At 39.5% G+C, this 19,182-nt stretch overlaps 2 protein-coding genes across 4 annotated transcripts in view; one reads left to right on the forward strand and one right to left on the reverse strand.

Moving 5' to 3' along the window:
• The window catches only part of epha2a (eph receptor A2 a), a 14,395-nt gene extending 11,670 nt beyond the window's left edge, over positions 1-2,725 (reverse strand). The window contains 2 exon segments of the mRNA XM_020598138.1: positions 1,580-1,647; positions 2,517-2,725. Of these exon segments, the coding sequence (XP_020453794.1) occupies positions 1,580-1,647; positions 2,517-2,592 (144 nt within the window). The 5' untranslated portion in view covers positions 2,593-2,725.
• A 7,127-nt stretch (positions 2,726-9,852) lies between these two features.
• Positions 9,853-16,863, forward strand: h6pd (hexose-6-phosphate dehydrogenase (glucose 1-dehydrogenase)). 3 transcript variants are annotated; one of them, XM_020598065.1, is made up of 5 exons: positions 9,853-9,927; positions 13,765-14,429; positions 14,520-14,637; positions 14,731-15,000; positions 15,116-16,863. In XM_020598065.1, the coding sequence occupies exons 2-5, from the start codon at positions 13,788-13,790 to the stop codon at positions 16,459-16,461; spliced, it is 2,376 nt and encodes a 791-aa protein (XP_020453721.1). In that variant the 5' UTR covers positions 9,853-9,927; positions 13,765-13,787; the 3' UTR covers positions 16,462-16,863. The 3 variants fall into 3 exon arrangements, with proteins under 3 accessions (XP_020453721.1, XP_020453720.1, XP_020453722.1); XM_020598064.1 differs by having other exon boundaries at positions 9,867-9,923; XM_020598066.1 differs by lacking the exon at positions 9,853-9,927 and adding an exon at positions 9,961-11,105.
• Positions 16,864-19,182: the final 2,319 nt, after the last annotated feature.

Genomic DNA, 19,182 nt, shown 5'->3' on the forward strand with positions numbered 1-19,182 from the left:
CAACCGAAGTGATATAATGTATAGGCCTGGTGGGTTCAGGGGCTTTCTTCTTTCCTGTGCCTGTGTGCAGGTTGGAGGTGCAAGATGCCTGAGCGTGTAATGTTAATTTTTGCCTGTATTCATGGAATAAATCTGCACTGTTTTGTAGTTACTTGGACAGTCTCGTCTCTCAGAGTCAGTATGGTAAAAAGTACCGGGTACAACAGCTGCAGCAGGGCTGAAAAAAGCCTGACCGATTATTTTACTCGTCCCAAGCAAAACCATTGAATGACCTACCTGCCTGTCAACCTAACGTCCTACTTGCGCCAGCCAATTGTCTCCCACAAGGCCAGCCAGGCAGATATGTTACTGCTCTGCTTTTATAGCTAAAGCTAGTGAGCTATGGCAGAGAAGGTCCCCACAGAAGCTTTCATTTGTAAACGCAGACTGTATTCAGGAAAGCTACAACTAAAAAGAAGTTGGATGCTGCAAGAAGTAAAACCAGAATTAACACTGGCATGGCTTTTGAACAATGACAACAACTGAGAGACCAAAGGGGCTGAAACATGACGCCATAGTGGCCGTATTTCTGCTGCACAGGTAATTATCAGTTTTATTTTGTTTGCTATTTTCCTGAAATCTGAAAGCAGTCGGGCAGTGTGTGTAGCATGTTGTGTTTTGGAGGAGTGGCTTTGTAGAGAAGTCAGAATGAAAAGGTGGGATTTCTTTGGTCGTCTGCTTTCAAAATTGAGCTTCCTCTTGTTGGTTTTTGCAGGCTCGTCAACTACACCTTTAAGTCTGTGATTTTTATAATTGCATGTTGCATCCTCTATATTTGCCCAAATCACATACTGAACTGGTGAACTTGCTATTGTCTAATCAGACTGGTTATACAACTTTTGAAACAAACAGTTCAAATATGTTTGCCAAAGCCAAGACCATGTAGTGTGAATAATCATTCATTTAAATATATTTTACAAGTCTGAAAGCGGTGGATCGGAACAAGCAGAGTTTGATAGATAAGGGGAACTCTTATCCAGTAAAATGAGAATGCTTAGATCTTTGAGAACAATCACAATAAACAACCTACACAGTGGAAGTGGCCATGTCCTGTTGCTTAATTTAGATGGAAAGCAACTGAACTATAGATAGAGAGGTGGTTCACCACACATAGACCACTCTTTCTTTCACTCATGGCATTGCACTGTACATTCAGAGAGGAATCATGAGGAAAAACTATTTCAAAATGTAGTTTTAGGGTTTAGTGTTGCATTGAAAGGAATCTACTGTGCTTGCATAAAGTGCACTTTGGTACTGTAAATGTAGGCTGAACCTTGACCTTTTAATGATATTCAAGTTCTTTATGAAAGGATAGCATTAACGCAAGACTAGCCGAGCTTTGCCAAAACTCCTCTAGCTGCCATTCATTCCATCTGTCCTAGAAAGCTTTTTAGTCGAATGAATGAGCAGACATGGGCCTCTGTTATCCTCAGCTGATGTTTATTTCGGCTAGGCCAATTTGTTGTATTACACAGAGGAAAACAGTTTAAAGGCTTGAACCTGATGTCTTAAAAATGCCGGTCAAGGTATAAATACTCACTCCGTTCTCATATGGCAAAGTCAGCCACCCCAGCTCTGATCCTGAAGCTCTCATATCCAGCAATACTTCTATAGAGACAAACAAAAAAATATGTGACATAGGTATCGCAAGCACAGAAGTGACTAATGACACCTGATGTATCATCAAAAGATTCTTAGACACATTTGGCTATTAATCATTTATTATTTAAATGATTGCACACACCTAATACCTCTAGTACAGGCAATGCAGTGTGTATTTTTTTTTCTTATTAGGCTGTAAATAAGTAGAAATAACTATAATTTGACTGTATAATGAAAAGGATGTTCCTTGATTTTCAGGGCCAGCAGCTTTATGAGGGGGCACATGCTATGCTTTGACAGTTTAATCGGGCATGTCGGCCTGATTCTGGACTTTACTGACCGTGTCCTCCAGGTCCAGAGTACAGGACTAATGTGTCTGAGAAAGGCGTGGGCAGTTAAATTCCCGTGACCAAAGAAATAGGACATGAATCTGCACCACAAGTGAAAGAAAACGTCTGACTTGTTTAGGCATTTCACAGGTGTTCCCTTAGCCCCCTGGTTGACAAAAGCCAGAAATTAGAAATAAAAAATAATAGGCTATTTAAAAAGAATAAGGATTAAGGGAATAATCTGAGCTTCTTGATAATTTCAGTTATTCCAAACTCTTTATTCAAGGGACAGATTGTAAAGTATACATTTAAAAGTAACATCCCCCATATTATAATTCTACTGTTTTTCTGTGCTAATTGAAAAACAAAACAGAACAAAAGGTCATTTAGGTATATGTGAGGAATTGTACCTTGTCAGTGGCAACAATTTTAAAGAAGCCAAACTTAAAGCAGGCTATGAAATTCCAACCTCTTGACTCATGAGGTGCGGTGCGGTAAAGCTAGGGTACTTTTATTTCTTTTTATTTAAAAAAAAAAAGTACTTACGTTCTTTAGACTGGAGGCTGATAAATACTCGGTTAATAAATAAAAACAAGAACAAGTTGATCCGACGGAGCTCCATCTTTCCACCCAACTTAAGAAAAAAGGTTTTTGTATCATAAAGTCCGTCTGCGCTCCTCAGTCTCTTCCTCTGACTCGTCTTCTAACACTCCTCTACCGGCTGAACGAGCACGAGCCCGCAGTCCATTCAGAAACAGGTGGCGTCATCGCCCCGCCCCGCTCTTTGGAATGTGACCGTTCTCCCAATATGGTAATCAGAGGGCGTGGCCAGAACGGTCCTACTGACCGCACCTGTTTCATTGAGTAAAGCAGGCCTCAATAATCATAATACAGCATTTTGTTATAGGTGTATATTCTGATGCATACATTTAATAGTATTTGCTATTTTTATTTAATGGCAGTTTTTCTTACTTTTCCCATGTATACTGTTGTTTTATACATACTTGAATATTCTTATATTTCTCTTGTTTTATGTATTGTATATTTTTGCTATTGTAGTATTATATTGATTGATTGGTAAAGTAGTAAAAGTAACAGTATACCAGTATTATCAGCAAACTCTCTAGTCAGTAAAATTTACTAATAAGTAACAAATGTAAAAGACTGGATTAATATACAGTATATTTCTAGTACTATTATTACTGATATTTGAATATGTAATCAGCATTTTATGTTGTGGTTGGTCAAAATCAGTATCATTTTGTTTACTATATATGCTTTGAGCAATTTACTCTGTAGCAATGAATGATATTTGTTATGCTGAAATAACGTAATCTGCAAGCTATAAATGATAGTTGTCAAAGATATAGTGGAGTTAAAAACACCTATAAATTGTCAAATTAAAGCGCAAAAAATAAGCGACACTCATGTAAATTAGTTAATTTGTTACTTTCCACTGCTAGTAACTATAGTACAATAATTAAAAACATTTAAGTTTAAAACTTGCTAAGTAGTAATAATTGTTTTACATTTTTCTGTCTTTAGATTTATGTGGTTCTATGCTCCGTCTAGTGGAGATGAATTGAACTTAACTATGTTTATATCGTGGTTGTGGTTGTAAATGTTTCAAAAAATTGTCACTGTCAGTAATACAGTATATGTTGGAGTGTTTCAAAAGGAAACTGTTTTATTTGGACAGTCTTTTCTGACCGTCTTCGAAGTAATTGCCTGAATTCTCCACATCTCATCCAGGACTTGTCTTTCCCACGACTGGTAAAGGAAGGGTCAAGTAGGGGGGTGGTCTGGTATGAATATATGACTACTAATGAGACGGTGCTCATAAAGAACCTTACAATTTGGGTATGAATATGTGACCATAAAGAGGATCTGACAATAGCATCACCTAGCAACACTTATCTGGAGGAATTTCAGAGTCAAGGCTTGTCAGTGAAGCTGCATGTACTTGGAAAGAAGAGTCCCTCAGGCTGAGGGCCAAACGCAGCCAGCCATCTTAACAAAGACTCCTCAAAAAATCAACTGAGGAGGCAGACATTGTCTTGTCCAGCGTTACCATACACGGACATTAATCATACAACAGAAGGAGTGAAAGATCTTGGTAAAAAAAAAAAAAAAGATTAACAAGTTAAGTGTGGGCTGGATTATGACTTTCTGACCTTGAAATGACAATCATTTCAATTGCTTAAACACAAATTGTAGCTTAACATGTTGACTATTATTCTAACAAGACATTTTCACCCTTCAAGAGAGGAAAGAAATACACAACTTCTTTATTAAATTATGCAATGAACAGTTATCACTGTGTGCAAACGATCTGTTCTTATAAGAAGATTCCATCTGTGCCCTGTATAAACCTATGGATTTCAGGTAGCAGTTTTCTCTAAAGCCATCTGTGCCCTGTGGATTTCAGGTAGCAGTTTTCTCTAAATGGTGAGAGAAGTTACATTTTTAACACACAAGTTCTCTTTGTCGCTGTTTGTCAGTTTAAGCTTTTATATTGTTCGTTGTTCAAGTATAAGTTTTTTGAAGTAAACAAATTTTAGTTTGATGTCCCCACTAAAGAAAAAATCCAGATGCCCTTCACCTTTAAATTATCCACTACACTTTTGTTTTGAGTGTGAACTGCCACTTGAAGGAAACTTCCATCCTAAGCACTCGAGCAGACCTTCCTCTCCTCTCTCTATTGGTTTTCATACATGCTGAGGTACGCTTAGGTGCTATTTTCGAGTGTGTTAATGCTTAGACTGTGAGAAGTGGTTTCTGTTGTCATCCAGTTCTCACAGGTGTCAAAGGTTAACACCCTCTCAAACACACAAGTATGCAAATGCTTTCATTACAATACAGATTTCTTTTTATTCACCGGACAGAGCATGCGTCCTGCTGGAGAGCAGACTGCGCCTCACAGCGCTCAGCTCTCAGAGCATTCAAAAACACCCCTTCCCCTTTGGTATCAAGCTTCTGATGGTGATGACAACACAAAAGTACTTCACACTGGGGGCTGGGCTTGCATTTTGTGGGTCAGTGAACAGCAGCCAAAGCAGCAATGCCATGTCATTCAGACCCTGCTCCCCTTACACACCCGCTTTTCCTTATACTTCTTCTGGTATCAGCAAACAGAGAGGTGGAACACTTTTGAAAGCACTGGGGAGTTTTTGTGTACTGCCAACATAAAATGCACCCACTGTTTTCCACCACACTCTCAGTGAGGGGCCCCAAATCCCTAGTTAAGGAATGATGGATTCACGTCTTTGTTCATACATTTTGACGACTATCGCCCAAACATCATTGGTGCTACTACTCACATTATTTACAAATGAAATTCCTGCATTCAACATTTCACTTATGTAGAAGTACAGACATATTTGCAACAAAATGTATTTAAATAAATGTAGCAATTATTCAGAATTGCCTCTGTCAGTGTTACATTATTATTTTATTTAATCATTATTATTGATGCATTGATATATATAAGTAGTACTTTAATGTTGTAGTTGGCTATGGTTGATCTTATTTTAACTATTTCATATAAAAATATTTATAACATTGCATCATATTTTATAAACATATGTTGTGTTTTCTATGTAAAATCCTAACCTGAAAAGTAGCTACAAACTGTAGCTCATTAACTAAGTACAGCTGTTGAGTAAATGTACCACTGTTAACCACTGCTGTATGTTTAACTTTGATTTTTGTTCATTTATTCTTTAACGATATATTTGCTTTTATTGGGTGTTTAAAAAAAAATTCAGTAGGACAGAATCTGAATCACTGAAAAAAATGTTGGTGTTGATTCAGAGGTCTGGCTCCACACTATGAGAGACACTACATTTTTTGAGATAATCCTGTGGGTTGCAAAAGGTTTCATGAGCCTATAAGGTAGGAATTTTCTGCCCACAGAGGAGTGTGCAATCCTTATCTCATAACATAACAATCATACAAGGCCATAGTGCTTTACAGCACAACAAAAACCATCACATGTGATGACAAAAACATACAATATCTCTGCTCAAGAAACACAGCACTGTTCAAAACAATGAGGAAAATGCTAAGTTAATTCTTCAGTTTAGTCCTGTGCATGTACTGAAGGTCGCTGTATCATGTACTGATAAACTACGCAAATAAAATACAACAGAAACTTGAATTTGAAATCAGTAGTCTCTGCATACCAAGGTCAATACAAAAGTCTCTCATCAAATTAAAATAAAAGCCATAAGTCCACATATTGTAAAGAATCTACCGGCAAAACCGTGCATTAATAACACCACCAGAAAAGCAGCTCCAAACAACAAATTTTTTCTCTACTTCGCAAAAAGGGAATGAATGTTGCAGAAACTTTTCTATTCTACACTGAGGCATAATGTGCTGTGTTGTCTGCATTGTTTTTCCTCCATGTCCTCAGTCATCTCCTCACAAAAGCTCCACATGCCGCCTCTGGAAACACTACCTATCCTAATAGGAATGTGGGGCGAGTGATTGTTGTGAATGTGGGATGTGTTGTGTGTGGAGTAGCATTCAGAGACTAAAGACAGAACACGCTTCAACAGGTTTTCATCTTATGAAGAGAAGAAACGTGAGAATGTGGTCAAAACGTGGCCCATTACTCATACATACATGGGTTAAATCTATTTGTGGCTTTGCCCTGATCACTCATTTCTGTCTACATTAGCACTGACCTCATGCATCAAAGAGCAGCTGTAGAAAAAATTTATTAGCATTGCAGGTACAGACTGGAATATACTGTGGAGAGAAGCCAAAGAAATATATTTAGAAGAATTGGATAACCTTTGAAATACAAAGCAACTACAAATGAATCTTGCCTTTAAAGCTACACATTAAAAACCCAAAACAGCCAACCATAAAATTACTTGAGGGATGAAAGAGTCATTTAAAAAAGAGCCTTTCTTCATTGTTCAGTATCATGTTCTCTTATTTGTATGTAACAGGTTGTGTATTCAAATGTACCGCAGACTGAGGTCACCGTAATCCTGCTCGTCTGCCAAGTAGAAGTCTGAGCTGACTGAAAAGTGCCTGAAAGTGAACTCTCCTTCAGTAAAAGACCCGTGTTAAATGTAATGGGTGTTAGCAAAGGGGCCTAATAAAGATGACAGCACACATTCATATGCATTCTTTTGTATGCTCAGCTTGACGAAGTCTGCCCCTCGTGCTTAACAAAGGGGAGGAAGGAAGCCAGGGGCTGTGGAGAATGCTGGGGGTGTGGGGTGACAACACACACACACACAGTGGCCCTCCTGCTTGCCTCCTGTGGTTTCTCAAGTCTGAAGTTATAGCAGTGACAGCTGGGTAGCATGGGCTCATTCTGTCTAGTGGCCAACCCCTCTCCTCTACACACACAAACGCACACATACACGCACACAGGATGCTCCATCCTGTTTACTGTTTACACTTCACAGTGGCTAGCCAACTTGGGAGGGCCCTACGGTGTGATCTGCACACATTACAGCTGTTTTTAAGGTGTGTGTGTGTAACCTATGACAGAATTTGGGATTAAACTATAATAAATCGTTCAGATTCTAAGTTAATTCTTGACCATGAAATCAGCGCATGACAAAACACCATTTAAGTGGCTTTTTCTAGAGGTTTTATTCACATCACAGATAGCTACTGTCATGATTAAACTTGGCATTTTTGTGATTACGTTTCTATCCATATACGTATATCTTAAAATCACTTTAAAAATATAAGGTTTAAAGAAATGTAAAGTTCTTTCTTGACCTTAGAAACAGCAGTTGAAAAAGATTGTGTGATGTGACTGAACTCTCCAAAACAGCTATTAAAGGAATCAGATTGTTTTATAGCAAGCTGTGCCATTAAATGCTTATATTTCTCATAGGAATGTGAACATCCAGACAACACAAAGACTTCCGGCTAGATAAAACCAAGGAAACACAAGTTGTAGTCAAAATTTAAGTGTGTTTCTAAGTGGCTACGTAACCTTAGGTGGTTGACGTGCATTATTTGTGACCCATGAAGCTGCTGAGTCAAGGTCCGCACTGTATTGACCACAAATGTTCAGAGGAGGAAAAAGGAGGACACGAAAGGGCAACTGCAGTGTGGTCCACAACAATCAGATCACACTATCTGGCCAAAAGGGCACCTGCTTTGTTTGCATTAGGTCTGGATGCAGAGGATGACATGAGACAGCTGAGTAATGCATGGCAAACAGGAGCTAATGTTTCCTCACTAAAGTCAGATGTTTGTGTTATTCAGACCTTTCATTACTGATTTTAAAATTGTAGAACATCAGTAGGCTATGTTTTTTTTTAATGGTTTTCACTGAAGGCGACATGAAGTGTCATGGGGTAGGACTGGAAGAGTCTGACTTCTTCCTACTCCATTCAAGCATGTACTAGGTATAAGCAAATTGATATTGGATTAGCATTTGTTTAATATGTGTAAAATTATGTGTGTTGACATATCAACTGTCTTTACATGCTTGAAAGAATAAATCAAATCAAAAATCAAAATCAGTCAAATCAAATCAAGTGCTTCTGACTGTGAAAAGTACAGGGTGGACCACGGAAAAGTAGCCCGCCTCCAAAACAATCCACTTGTTTGGGGCTACTTTTCCGTGGCCCACCCTTTATATGACACACAGGGCAGCTATACTGCTCAGAGACCAACAGGGGTCCCTCTTGTTTTGACAATGCACTGCAGTCTACAGCTGCCCCCAGGTGACAGGAAACAGCCAGAGACACAAAACTCAGATGATAAAATCCACAGATAAAAGAAAGTGACTTCCTCGTCGACATTATAGAGAAATGAATTCACAGTTTTTTTTGTGATTTTTAAGTATCATCTAACCATGGTGCCAACATGTCAGCTGTGAAATGAACATTTATTCAAGAAGTGCCAAGAAATTTGTAATATATAAATAGGATTGAAGTGGATAAAGGAGTTAGAAGACTACCTTATACAGTCTTTGAAGGCTGTACCTATAAATGTCAGCCCATTATTTTAACCCATTCAATGCTCAATCTGACTGATACCAATCAATCACTCAGCATTTCAACTAGACACATAATACTGACCTTATTCATTTTAAAATTGTAAAGACTGTGGCATCTTTGTGCCTTATTTAGAGCAGTAGTGAATGCTACTTTTCAGCAATAACAATTTACACTTAATTTACAATTTAGAACAAAGCTTGGACTGTACCTCATTATGGATGCTTGTTGGAATTCAACAAGAAGCTGTAGAATTAGAGAATGGTTTAATTTTTACTTTCAGTCTCTAAGAGAAGAACACGTTGGTTTACAGAATGCATTATGATGCAAGTTGTAGTGGTTCTGACCTTTAATCAGTCTCACACATAAAGGAGGTGTTGTTTCACCACTTGCCGTTTGTGTGGCTGACAGACCTGCAGGCTACCTGTCACAACTGACAGTCAATAGTCAGGAGGCGACCTGTGATCGATAAAGGGCTAGGCCACACTGTCCTCTTTTCCAAAACCATCAACATGACAATAAACTACAGTCAGCTAATATGGTCTTAAAATAGATTTCTACAGCTAGCCTAATCACATTACAGCTGATTAATATTAATAGCCTAGGGTTGATGATCCAGCCTTGGCGTATTGCACCAGTGAAGTAGGCTACAGTGAAACCATATAGGGCTATACATGTAAAACAGCTGTCATTAAAAGCATGCTATGGCAGAAGTACACTAATCAGCCACTTTATTAGGTACACCTGTACAATTTTATGCAATTCAATGCAAAACGTCCGCCGTAACATTTGTGTTTATGAAGCTCAAAAGGTTTCAAATTGTCGTATTAGAAAATATTTCTGACTCTTAGAAAAAGATAAACTTGTGTCCCCCATTAGCAACGTATGGTATGAGCGGGACTGTGTCACGTGATTGTTACCGGAAGTGTTTTTGGCTGGTGCGGCAGCGGGTTGTTCATGCCAGCGGAGTGTAGGTTTGTGATAAGACACTTTTTTATTTTTATTGTTTTTTTTTTTTTTACGTCTGTCAGGGTGTATTTGTTGTTCTTATTGTCTGACGTCTTTGTGGTGACATTACAATTGCAGCATTAAGAAAATGATTGTAGAGCATTGTGTGTGTGTGTGTGTGCTTGTATCAAGTGAAGTTTGACAGCTGGCAGGTGGAATCGTGTCCGTAAAAATCGTCCACGTTTCATCTCTCGGTGTAACGCTATATTTGCTTTTTGTTCATTTTTGTAGTGCGTTTGTAACGCTATGTTTTGCTTCACAGAAACGAGGAAGTGACGCATAGCCGAAATAGCAACAAATAGTGTAAAAAAAAAATCTTGCGCGGTGGAGGTAACGTACGTTAACAATTGTTTCTCCAGTTCTGGGGGCCACTTTCATTTTTATTGACACTGTCTTTGTGTAAAGCTTGAATAGCCTGGAGCCGAGAATGAACCCCCCGAGGTTATTTTTGTGATGCTTTGTTTCCTGGTTAGCCAGAGCCGAGCAGGAAGCCACATAGTTCGTAGGGGTACACAGCCCTTTGCGCAACACGTGTGCAGCAAAAACCAGGATTGTTTTAAACAGGGAAGTGAATCTGGGGCATCGAAGGGCATCCTGCGTAAAAACTGCGCCAAATCGCGCATGCAAAGACGGTGCTCCCACCCGATGAAGCTAATATCTTCATAAAATGACACAAATCACCCCCTGGGAAAAATGTACTTGATTTGTACTTTGAATGATTTTTTGGGGGGGGCTCATGACCCAGCTGCTATAGAGGGGGCAGGGATTATGGCCTTTACTGCAACCGGCCACCAGGAGGCAATTGACTGTTGGTGCCTTCACTTCTGTCACATTGTCTGTATTTATACACAGCCTATTGTTTGGCTAAAAGTAAGGGCGCTGCCTTGAGAAACAGGTTTGTCTTTATACCAGAGAGAATAGGAGTCTGATATGTCTGACAATGTTAAGTGTAAATATAAAACCAATAATTCCATGGAGGCCCAAACTGGTGGAAGCCTGTAACTTCTGTGTAAAATTGAATGTACTGTGCATCTGCATGTCTTCACCTTGTTACTGGACTCTTGCTATCTAACAAGAAGTGGCTGTCCATCAGCTGAACTTGATTTGCATGGATGCAAACATGGAGGTAAAGGCAAACATGGAGGTAAAGGTTTTATCAGTAATGCGTATGCAAGCTCTTGATGAGTACTGTAAAAAAAAAACAAATTTTTTGCCTTTTCCTCTGCATCGTAATGTAATGGTTGTGAGGTGCAAGCAGAAGCATCTCTTTGGTCGCTTTTGTATGGCTAATTATCAGAAGCATTGTTTCAGGTCGTATCAAAAACAGCACTTTCGGTACTGTTGTTCTAATCCTATCCCAGTCTTCTAAGCAAAATAAACTATTCCTGAGGATCACATCTCATCTTTTTGCTGACTTGGTGTTTGGCATAATACGTAACTGCTTGAAAAACAAAGACATAATTTACATCTCAGCCCATTTCTTTTCCCCCAACTCTTTACAACATTGACATCCACATATTCCATGTGTTGTGATGATATAGAATTTATTATCACACAATTTACAGTTCACAACTGGAATTGTGAAGCATGTACCTTGAACTAAGGGCTAGAGAGCAATAAAGCTGAATAGACGGTTTCTGATTATCATGAGTGAATAGTTTCCCTGCAGTTCTTTTAGAAGATTTGGTTTATCTACAGCAGACCATAGTACTGTGACTAATGACTAGTGCAAAGGCACAAACAGGATACAGCCGTGTCCTTGCACTGCTTTCTCCAGTCATGAACAAAGCTGTTCACCCCCTTTGTACATGTGGTAAATGTGCTCTGTTTAATGTGGGATTGTTTGGCACCTGGAATTGCTGCTTGATACAAAGAAAAGCTAAATGGTGGAAACTTCCACCAGAATAAAAGTCAGTGCCAGGAAGTTTTGTGCAAAGGTCATTTGAGAGTAATGTATGATGGGTTGTATATGCAAAGGAGGATAAAGGGTGGCCTTTGTGTTCATGTTTGCTTTTTGTTCACTATTTATGGCAAAAGCAGTTGGAGCCGAGGAATGAGAAGAATAAACAATAATGTAGAAGTCAGTAGTGAAAACAATAAGAGGAGTACTAGCAGTGTGCAGTTTTTAGAGTAGTGTAAGAAAATAAAACGGATCAGTGTGTTTTGTCAGTTTTTTATAATTATCCAGCTATGTTGTGTAAGTTTGAAGATGTTAATCTTTCACATCTTTATATAAGAAGTATTATTTGTGATTTTCAAAAAGTCTACAGTTTTAGATGTAGTAATCCTTACAACAGTAAATCACAACTGAATTTCAGCTCTAGTTAAAGCAGTCAGCATTCACTAGGTGGCCTTTGCTGTTTGCATTGCCACTGTGTAAACATGACTGTGGACTGCAGGGTTTCCAGATGTTACGTCAGTCATAAAATCAGCTGCATTAACTATAATGTAGGTGTTGTATACACAAACACTCACAAGTTAAAGTTAAGAGCTACTAAATAAAAATGGTGCTATCTCAATTTCTATTTGGTATTTCAGAACTGAGTAAATTAGTATTTTTATTTTCATCATGCACAGCTTTATTTCCTGTTGGATATTGGATTACACAAATAACCAGACCTCTGTAGCTGCCCCTAATCTCTGCTTGAGGCTGTAGCAACCTCAGGCTACGGGTTTAGCAAACTCTGATCTGATTAATATCTGAGCAGACTGTTGGGTTTGTGCATATGTCCAGATAGTTTAAGCTTCCAGGCTATGAAACTAATGGGACCCTGATACCTACAGCAGAACGAGTCCCCGCCAATCTTTACTTTCTTGTGTTTTTAGATCTTTTAAGTCACTTAAAAGTACTTTTAGATGTGTTATTGCTCTGAGGTCTTGAGAGGTTTGACTCCTAACTGTCCAGTGTTGCACTATTAAAAACCAAATGTTATGTTGGATAAAGAAACATGTATTTTCCTACAGTATAATAAGAGTGCTTAAACTGTAGCCAAGACTGGAATACTCCTCCAGCTTCTCGATTTTCGTTGCAGCCTTTCCAATCTCACTAAGTAAATTATTTCTGGTCCTTGTAAAATCATCAATAAGTTGGTCAGACTTTCTCTGCTCTTTATCAATATCAACAGAATACTTTTACTGGAAACTCAACGCCCCTGAGCAAAGTGCAAAGTCTATATCCCTGCTCTAGTAGTAGCAGGTAATTACTACACTCATCATTATCACATCTGAAGGGACTTCAAAAAAGCTGGGGACCGAGACTTTGCTAAGTAATTTATTGTATTTCATCTTTGGAGAATAGGTTCCATTGTTTTTAAGTTTTCATTGTTTTACAGGAAATGCAGCTTTTTTTTTTTACATGTGTATGTTAAAAATGTTGAAGGTTCATTTTGTGAATGCGACTTAAATCATTTCTTAGTTTAGTGCTTCTATTATGTTGAAAGTATTATGAAACTGCATTGATTGTTTCGGTCATTTCAGGCACTCCCCTCTTAATTGTGAGGATTTTCCATTTTTCTTTCTCATGTAAAGACGTCTTTACATTTTGGACACCAGACATTTGAATACACTGCCCTGGGTTATGGGAAGATATAGTGGACATACTGTATTTTCTTACATTTACAGGCAAAACAATCAATCAAGAAAATAACAAGCAGAGCAGCAGTTGATAATAAATAGTTGCAACCCTCCAAGCCTTTTATTGTGATGTGTGATATGCTTGGTGCAAATCAAATATTAAGGTTCAACTTGATGTGTTAATTTTGCTGGATTGCCAATGTGTGATGTCTGTCGTTGTTTTCAAACAGGGGTTTGGACATTTAGAACCAGCATGTTGGTGACTGTGCTCCTGCTTCTGGTCACTCTGTGTGCCAAGGGAGGAAATGGAGTTGAGACAGAGGAGGTGCGGAGGCCTGGCCATGTTTCAGTGGTGATAGTAGGAGGCACAGGTGACTTGGCAAAGAAGTACCTGTGGCAGGGCTTCTTCCAGCTGTACGTTAACCAGGTCAATAATGGAAACACATTTTCCTTCTACGGCGGAGGACTGTCACCTGCAGACCAGGCCACACCGGTGCTGTTTGATATCCTAAAGGCAGTGTCCTGCTCAAAGGATGTATCTCAGGAGCGCTGCGCTCTTCTGAAAGAGCAGTTCCTTCGTCTCTCTCGGTATCGGCAGCTGAAGAGCCTTGAGGATTATCAGGACCTGGCTAACCACATTGAGAAAAAACTTGAGGAAGAAGGAATGACGGAGGCAGGGAGGCTTTTCTACCTCTCAGTGCCAGCTTTCGCATATGCAGATATTGCTGATAAAATAAATAGTAGCTGCAGGTCGACCAATGGGGCCTGGCTGAGGGTAGTGCTAGAGAAACCTTTTGGACATGACTTTAGGAGTGCTCAGGTACTAGCGTCTCAGCTCGGGAGTTCATTGAAGGAAAATGAAATGTACAGAATTGATCATTACCTGGGCAAACAGGTAATGATTCCCTCCAAAGTATTTCCCTTTCACCTGTGAATTTGTAGACATGTTTAATTTCATGGTATGTTTTCCTGCTTTTATGAAAAGGTGATCGCAAAGATACTCCCATTCAGAGTAGAGAACAAGAAGTTTCTGGATCCCATCTGGAACAAGCAGCACATAGAGAGAGTGGAGATTGTACTGAAGGAGACCCTGGATGTTAAAGGTGTTTGAGACTGCATCGATACTGTAGTTGTTTTTACATATGAAAAAGTAGCTAGGATATGGTCAATTGTTCATCTCTTCTCTCGTCCTCAAGGTCGCATTCCCTTCTATGACCAGTACGGAGTGATCAGAGATGTGCTGCAGAACCACCTGACTGAGGTCATGGCCCTATTGACAATGAGGCTTCCCAGGAATCTGAGCAGCAGTGAGGAGGTCCTCCAAAACAAGCTGCAGATCTTCAGTTCCTTGCTGCCTTTAGGGAAGAATCAAGCTGTGATCGGCCAGTACCAAGCATACAGATCAGAGGTGCAGCAGGAGCTCAACAAGACAAAAGATCATGTCAGTCTCACGCCAACATTTGCAGGTGAGTATTGATTTCTAGTTATGATTTTATGTTTTCTTAACTGTTGTTTAGAAATTCTCTACAACAAAAACAACATATATTTTGGCTAATAAGTGATTCTGTTTTTGTGTTTCAGCTGTATTGGCACACATTGATGAGGCCCAGTATGAAGGTGTGCCACTTCTAATGATCTCAGGAAAGATGTTAGATGAACGTGTGGGTTATGCACGCATACTTTTCAAGAATGACATCTTTTGTCTGAAGAACCACAACAGCATTCACTGTAAGCCCAAACAGATAGTTTTCTACTTTGGGCATGGCAGTCTTCAGTATCCAGCAATTCTTGTAAGTAAGAATTTATTCAAGCCAGATTTAATTAACAGTGAGTGGAAGGAAGTGACCGAGCACTCAGATATCAGTGTTTTAGGTTTACCTATATCAGACTATTATGTGCAAACTCCAACGGAGCAGAGGGACGCTTATGTGGAGCTGATTTCTTACATATATGCTGGACGTAAGAATAGTTTCATTAGTACTGAAAACCTGCTGGCTTCCTGGGGCTTATGGACGCCACTGCTCAGTAGCCTAGCCAGCTCTTTTCCCCGCATCTACCCTGGTGGTGCTGACAATGAAGGTCTGCTGGACATCCGTCTGAAAGGGAAAGACATTGCCTACAACAGTGAAGTGGTGATAATCAGCCGTGACCAGATGGGGGGCACATCAGGAAATGGTTTTCAAGTGATGCAAGGTAAATTTCGTAGTGCCGACATGGTGTCTGCCTGGGCTGAGGAGCTAGTGGAGAAGCTGGCTGCAGACATACAGGAAGCCGCCGAGGCAGCAGTGCATGAGAGCGGTGTTTTCCATCTCGCGCTCTCTGGTGGGTCTACACCTCTCGCTCTGTTTCACAGATTGGCCCTGCACCATTTCTCCTTCCCCTGGAGGAACACCCACGTGTGGATGGTTGATGAGCGCTGCATCCCGCTGACTGAAGTGCAGTCTAACTTCTACAGCTTACATAACCACCTACTACAGCATGTAAGGATACCCTATTACAACATTCACCCCATGCCAGTGCAGCTCAACCAGCGTTTATGCGTAGAGGAGGACGGAGGAGCACAGCTGTATGAGAAAGAGATCAGCAGGTTGGTTAATGGTTCCAGCTTCCATTTTGTACTGTTGGGGGTCGGCTATGATTACCACACAGCCTCCCTGTTCCCCGGTCACAAACTGGATGAATTTGGTGAGAGTCTGGTGGCCCTCACTGAGAGCCCTGCCAAGCCTCACCAGCGTATGAGCCTCACTTTCAGTGCCATTAATCGAGCCCACAAGGTTGCTATTTTAGTGATGGGCAAAGGCAAACACGAGCTGATCACACAGCTGAGCCGAGTGAAGGACAATCCAGACAAGTGGCCTGTCACTGGGGTGAAGCCTGCTAATGGCAGAATGGTTTGGTACTTAGACTATGATGCAATTATAGGATAGGGATTAAATTCCTAACTTTCAATCAAAAATGTCTTTAAAGCTCTTCATTTTAAAAGAAAAGGCTGCTCATTTTCTACATTAACGGGGTATTTAACACTCCCCATACAGAGACTAAAACCAAGAATGAATGTCTTCTATTCACTGTTGTCTGTCCTGGATTAGTTTATTCATCTGTGGCCTAGATCTCCATTGTTCAGTAACAATTTAAAAACACATCAGGGAAACACACTGTTGCACTGGTTGACATGTTGCCTCATTATGAAATGCCAGACCCTAATATTTTAAGAACATGTTGCCACAAAGGCTCTGAATGGCCCTAACCTTTTAAAGCATCTAAAGTAAGCAAGAGTCAAGGCCTCATGCACAAGATCTCTGGATATTCTTAACCAATATCAGGGTCTTGTGTCATAATGAGGAAATATGTTACTAAGTGCTGCAGTGTGTTTCCCTATTGTGTTTTTGTCTTTGAACTTCAGTGGAGGTTTATGGCACAGACAAATAAGATAATCCAGGACTGACAGACATAAATCATGAGTGGAAGCAGATTATTGTTTGTAGTCTCTGACTAGGGAGTGTTGAAAATACTTGGGCAGCACAGTGGTTAGCACTGCCGCCTCACAGCAAGATGGTTCTGGGTTTGCATTCCAGCCAGCACAGTCTAAAGACATGCAGCTTAGGTTGATTGGTGACTCTAAAGTGTCACTAGGAGTGAGTGAGTGAGTGTGTGTGTGGTTGTTTGTCTACATGTCAGCCCTGTGATAAACTGGAGGTCTGTCCAGGGTGTATCTCGCCCAATGTCAGCTGGGATTGGCTCCAACCCCCCTGTGACCCTATTCAGGAATAAGTGGTATAGATAATGGATGGATGAAAATTCTGTTGATGTAGAAAATGGCTGGCCTCATCTTTTAAATTCAGCAGCTGGTTGGTGAAAACAAATGTATGAGAACCTACATTTTAGCTTGTTGACTGCAACTCACATATACAAGAACATGAAGTGTAAAACCTCATTTGAATTGCTTTTTTCTGTCTATGAGAGTTGTCATGGTTTATCTAAGCCTATTAAATGTGAGATTTTATACGCACCAGATGTTGTAAACATCTGGTGTTGTAAAGCCAATTCCAACAAAAACACAAAGATTGTGGACTTGCTTTAACCAAGGGTATTCCTGTGTTTGCGTTGTGTTAAATCTCAGGTGAATATGTGAATCTTTAGGTGTACTGTATAATTGACATTTCTTAATTGTATATTTTATATTGTTGAGTAGCAACTGAAAATGAGACTGGTTCTATAAATAATATATTTTGTTCATGTAATAATGAGAAAAGTCCAAGTTTACAGGTCCATAGGATCAAAAACTTTTTACAGGAAAAGGAAACCAAAGAATCAGTCATGTTCATGAAGTGTTGATTTATATACCTGTCTGGGGGTTTTCTTTAAGGTGGAGAGCTGTTGAATTACAGCAGCCATGTTATTAAGAATAAGTTAGAGATGGTAAAACTGCCTGTGACATACGGTATCATTACAAAGTATTTTTCCTGTGTACTGTAAGTGGAGCACTTTGATGCATCACAATGGCAAACTAATCCTAATCGACTTTAGAATTATTAGATTGTTTCCCACATATGAATTCATATTTTGATTTTTTTTTTTCACAGCTTTATCATTTTTCAGTTTTAAAGTTTGGCTTATTAGATATGAAAGTTACAAATTTAAATTCATTTGTGATGAATGCATATTTGAAGAGTTATATGAATTCTGGCTGTAACAAAAGGAGATAAGTTGCACTACTTGGCTACTTCAAGATATGGATGGATTTTCTATTTGTATACATCTGGATTTTTTTATATATATAAATTGCAGCCTCATTATCCTTATACAATGAAAATCAGTTTTATTTTTAATGTGTAATTAAACACTGAATCTACAATGGAAGTGACATATTTATTATCTTTTAATGACCTCTGTTATATGGAACAAACAAACAAATAAAAAGCAAACCGCTGTAATCATTGAGACAAACATCTCCCTTGTGATGCTTCTCTGAAGCGATCATTTAAACTCGCCTTCTCTTTTTTGTTTCCCATGGTTTAAAGTTACCAGCTGCCAGTGGCATAGAAACCATGTGAAATATTAATATGTGGAGTATGGGGTGTCAGCGTGGGACGGCTGGGCTGTTTGGTCACTCGTTGTTTCTGCATGGGTCCGTCACAGGCCACCTTTTAGTCAACCACAGTCCTCCTCTTACCACAAAAAAACCTGAATAGACACAAGCATGTGTTATTCCTTTGAACGGTTTGTCTAGCAGTGCTCTCGTACTGTGTGTGTAGAGAGAAATGTACTTCACCTGTACTGAAAATTGAGGCGACTGTTAGAGCAAGGGACATGTAGTACAGCTCCGGTGTGGTTTTGGCCTGTGAATACACAAACATAAACAATCTAGTTTATGAGTTTTGGGTCTGAGTCAGTAGTAATATGACAGCCATTTTCTTACACATGCTGCTGCTGTCAGAGTCAGGATGGCAGTACATAGTCCTTGTCCAAATGAAAGCAGCCCAAACACATGATACAACGCCCACAAGCTCTGAGGAACCGGGTCTATCACAGTGAATATCACTGAGAAACCTGTTAAAAGATTTCAACAAGTAATAGCCATATTAATACTTTTCCCCTTGTGAGAGGAAGTTTAGTTGTTTTTGTCTGTGTGATCTTGATATTAAGTT

The sequence above is a fragment of the Monopterus albus genome, unplaced genomic scaffold, assembly GCF_001952655.1.
Source record: "Monopterus albus unplaced genomic scaffold, M_albus_1.0 scaffold36.1, whole genome shotgun sequence".
NCBI classification, from domain to species: domain Eukaryota; kingdom Metazoa; phylum Chordata; class Actinopteri; order Synbranchiformes; family Synbranchidae; genus Monopterus; species Monopterus albus.

Coding starts and splice junctions, on each gene's coding strand:
- h6pd (XM_020598064.1), top strand. Junction 14,430..14,519: donor ATCATTACCTGGGCAAACAG/GTAATGATTCCC, acceptor TTTTATGAAAAG/GTGATCGCAAAGATACTCCC. Junction 15,001..15,115: donor TCTCACGCCAACATTTGCAG/GTGAGTATTGAT, acceptor TTTGTGTTTCAG/CTGTATTGGCACACATTGAT.